This window comes from Raphanus sativus, chromosome 5 (genome assembly GCF_000801105.2).
Source record: "Raphanus sativus cultivar WK10039 chromosome 5, ASM80110v3, whole genome shotgun sequence".
NCBI classification, from domain to species: Eukaryota; Viridiplantae; Streptophyta; class Magnoliopsida; order Brassicales; family Brassicaceae; genus Raphanus; species Raphanus sativus.
Window position 1 is genome coordinate 16,774,967 of NC_079515.1, and position 1,969 is coordinate 16,776,935.

A 1,969-nucleotide genomic window follows, 5' to 3' on the forward strand; every position below is an offset into this window, starting at 1 on the left:
ATTTGATATTAAACGCTTAATTACAAGTTAGTTTAATATAACTGACGTGGTTCTCTTTTCCAGGACAGGGAGTTGCTTCGTCCAGCATTTAGTATCTACTAGTTTACTTACCACTGCTGTGTTTTGGTTTCACTCCCCACCCATCCTGTCGCCACTTGTAAAGGCTTATCAATGTTGGCTTTCATATCAACTACTTAATCTCACACACCACAAAAAAAATTGGATCCCTGGTAATAAAGAATGCATGTATGGACTCATAAACAGAGACGGAGAGCAATAAAAAAGAAGATGATGAGATGAGGGTACTAACAAAATATGCATATTACCACTACACAGGAGGAAGTTTTAACACACAAGGCAAACAGAGACAGAGAGCAGGTACAAAAGAGTTATATCTTAGCTACGACTAGAAGATGAAAGCTAGATAGTAGGAAGAGGAGGAAGCCAGTGAGGAAGGTGGAGATTAACCTCAGTCTTATCCAGTCTCTCTTCAAAATGACCAAGGCTTCTGGTCTCAGTCTTATCCAGTTTCTCTTCAAAATGACGAAGGCTTCTGGTGGGGAGATGGTAAACACCAAAGACAGGTTCTACAAGATAGATGGAGTTGGGGAGTAGACCAGGGCACGAGCTAGCTTGGACGCAGAAAGGGTCAGACTCCGAAATGAAGATGCACAAATCACCAATGTCCTCAGTGTAACACATGTTGATCATGTCTTCCTCTCTAAACACCATGAACACAGGGTCTCTGTCGTCCAGAGTGTAGCATTTGACGAGGAAACGCTCCCCGGAGGGAGACTCAACCCAGTGATCAGCCCTGGAACAAGAATCCAGAAACTGGTGCTGGGACTGTGAGAGCTTGGGACGGTTGGTATACATAAACTTACGGAAGCTAGGGGTGAAGTGGAGATCCCAGGAGCACAAGTAGGTGCTGCCAGGAAGAGGCAAGTAGAACTTGCGGTCTCTGTTGGAGAAGATGAGGTTGGATCTTTCCAAGAAGGGGAAAGGAGTGGCGATGTTAGTCCAACGCAAATCACGGTTTGGTCTACAGAGACAGAGCTGTCTGCCCAAGAACTTGAGAGCAACGACCAAGTCCGGGTCATCATCACTAGGAGAGGATGAAGACATAGCGACATTGCAGAAGACGTCAGTTTGGCAAGAGGAGAGAGCAGTGAGGGGAGGCAGAGGAATGACCTTGGATGATGATGTTGTGGAAGACAGTGGGTTCAAGTGGTCGGAGATGTACAAGGAACGGTGGTCGGAAAAGCCAGAGAAAAAACCCCATCCAAGAGAAGATGCAACGAGAGTGGTGTCAGCGAGCTCATGGGGATGTGGTTTGTCAGGGACAGTGAGTAACTCTTCCTTGGCAGCATCGAACAAGAGAATGTCATCAAGTACATCTTCTTCCTTGACCGTATTGCCAAGCCTCAGAAAAGGACCCGAAGACGGTGAGGAGAACAAACGAAGGCCCCTCTTGTGCATCTGCAGCAAACGTATATATATATATATTTGAGAGCTAATTTAAGAGACTTAAAGAGAAAGAAAGCGAAGCTTACCAAGGAGAGTTCGTTGAGAAACCGAGACATGGTTCAAGCTTCAAACTCTCCTCCTCCTCCTCCTCAATTTAGAAACCCTTACCCTAGATCCGACCAAGATTTACATTCGTTCTGATGATGTTTTAAATAGACCGGTTGAACCTCACCGGTTCGGATTTTATACGAAATCGATTTAGCCAAACTAAAACCTGGAAACCGGTCGACTTAGAATTTGAAATTGAAATCAAGACTTTCGTAAAATGGTCTCTTTTTGTCACCCAAAAAATAAATAAAAAACTTTTGTACTTTAGAAAATACAAAGGCATAAAAGGAAACAAAATGAGAATTGTCTTTAGAGTTTTGAAAATTTAAATCATCTATAGACTTGGAAATTTTTTTATTACAGTAAGGTTGGACATTCGGATATTCATTCGGTT

The 1,969-nt window shown here is 43.3% G+C and overlaps 1 protein-coding gene across 1 annotated transcript; it reads right to left on the bottom strand.

Annotated features, from left to right (window-relative positions):
- Positions 1-297: 297 nt before the first annotated feature.
- LOC108856912 (uncharacterized) lies at positions 298-1,713 on the bottom strand. The gene is made up of 2 exons (XM_018630816.2): positions 1,554-1,713; positions 298-1,479 (listed from the first exon to the last, which is right to left on the bottom strand). Exons 1-2 carry the CDS (start codon positions 1,581-1,583, stop codon positions 421-423), a joined length of 1,089 nt encoding a protein of 362 aa, XP_018486318.1. The 5' UTR covers positions 1,584-1,713; the 3' UTR covers positions 298-420.
- Positions 1,714-1,969: the final 256 nt, after the last annotated feature.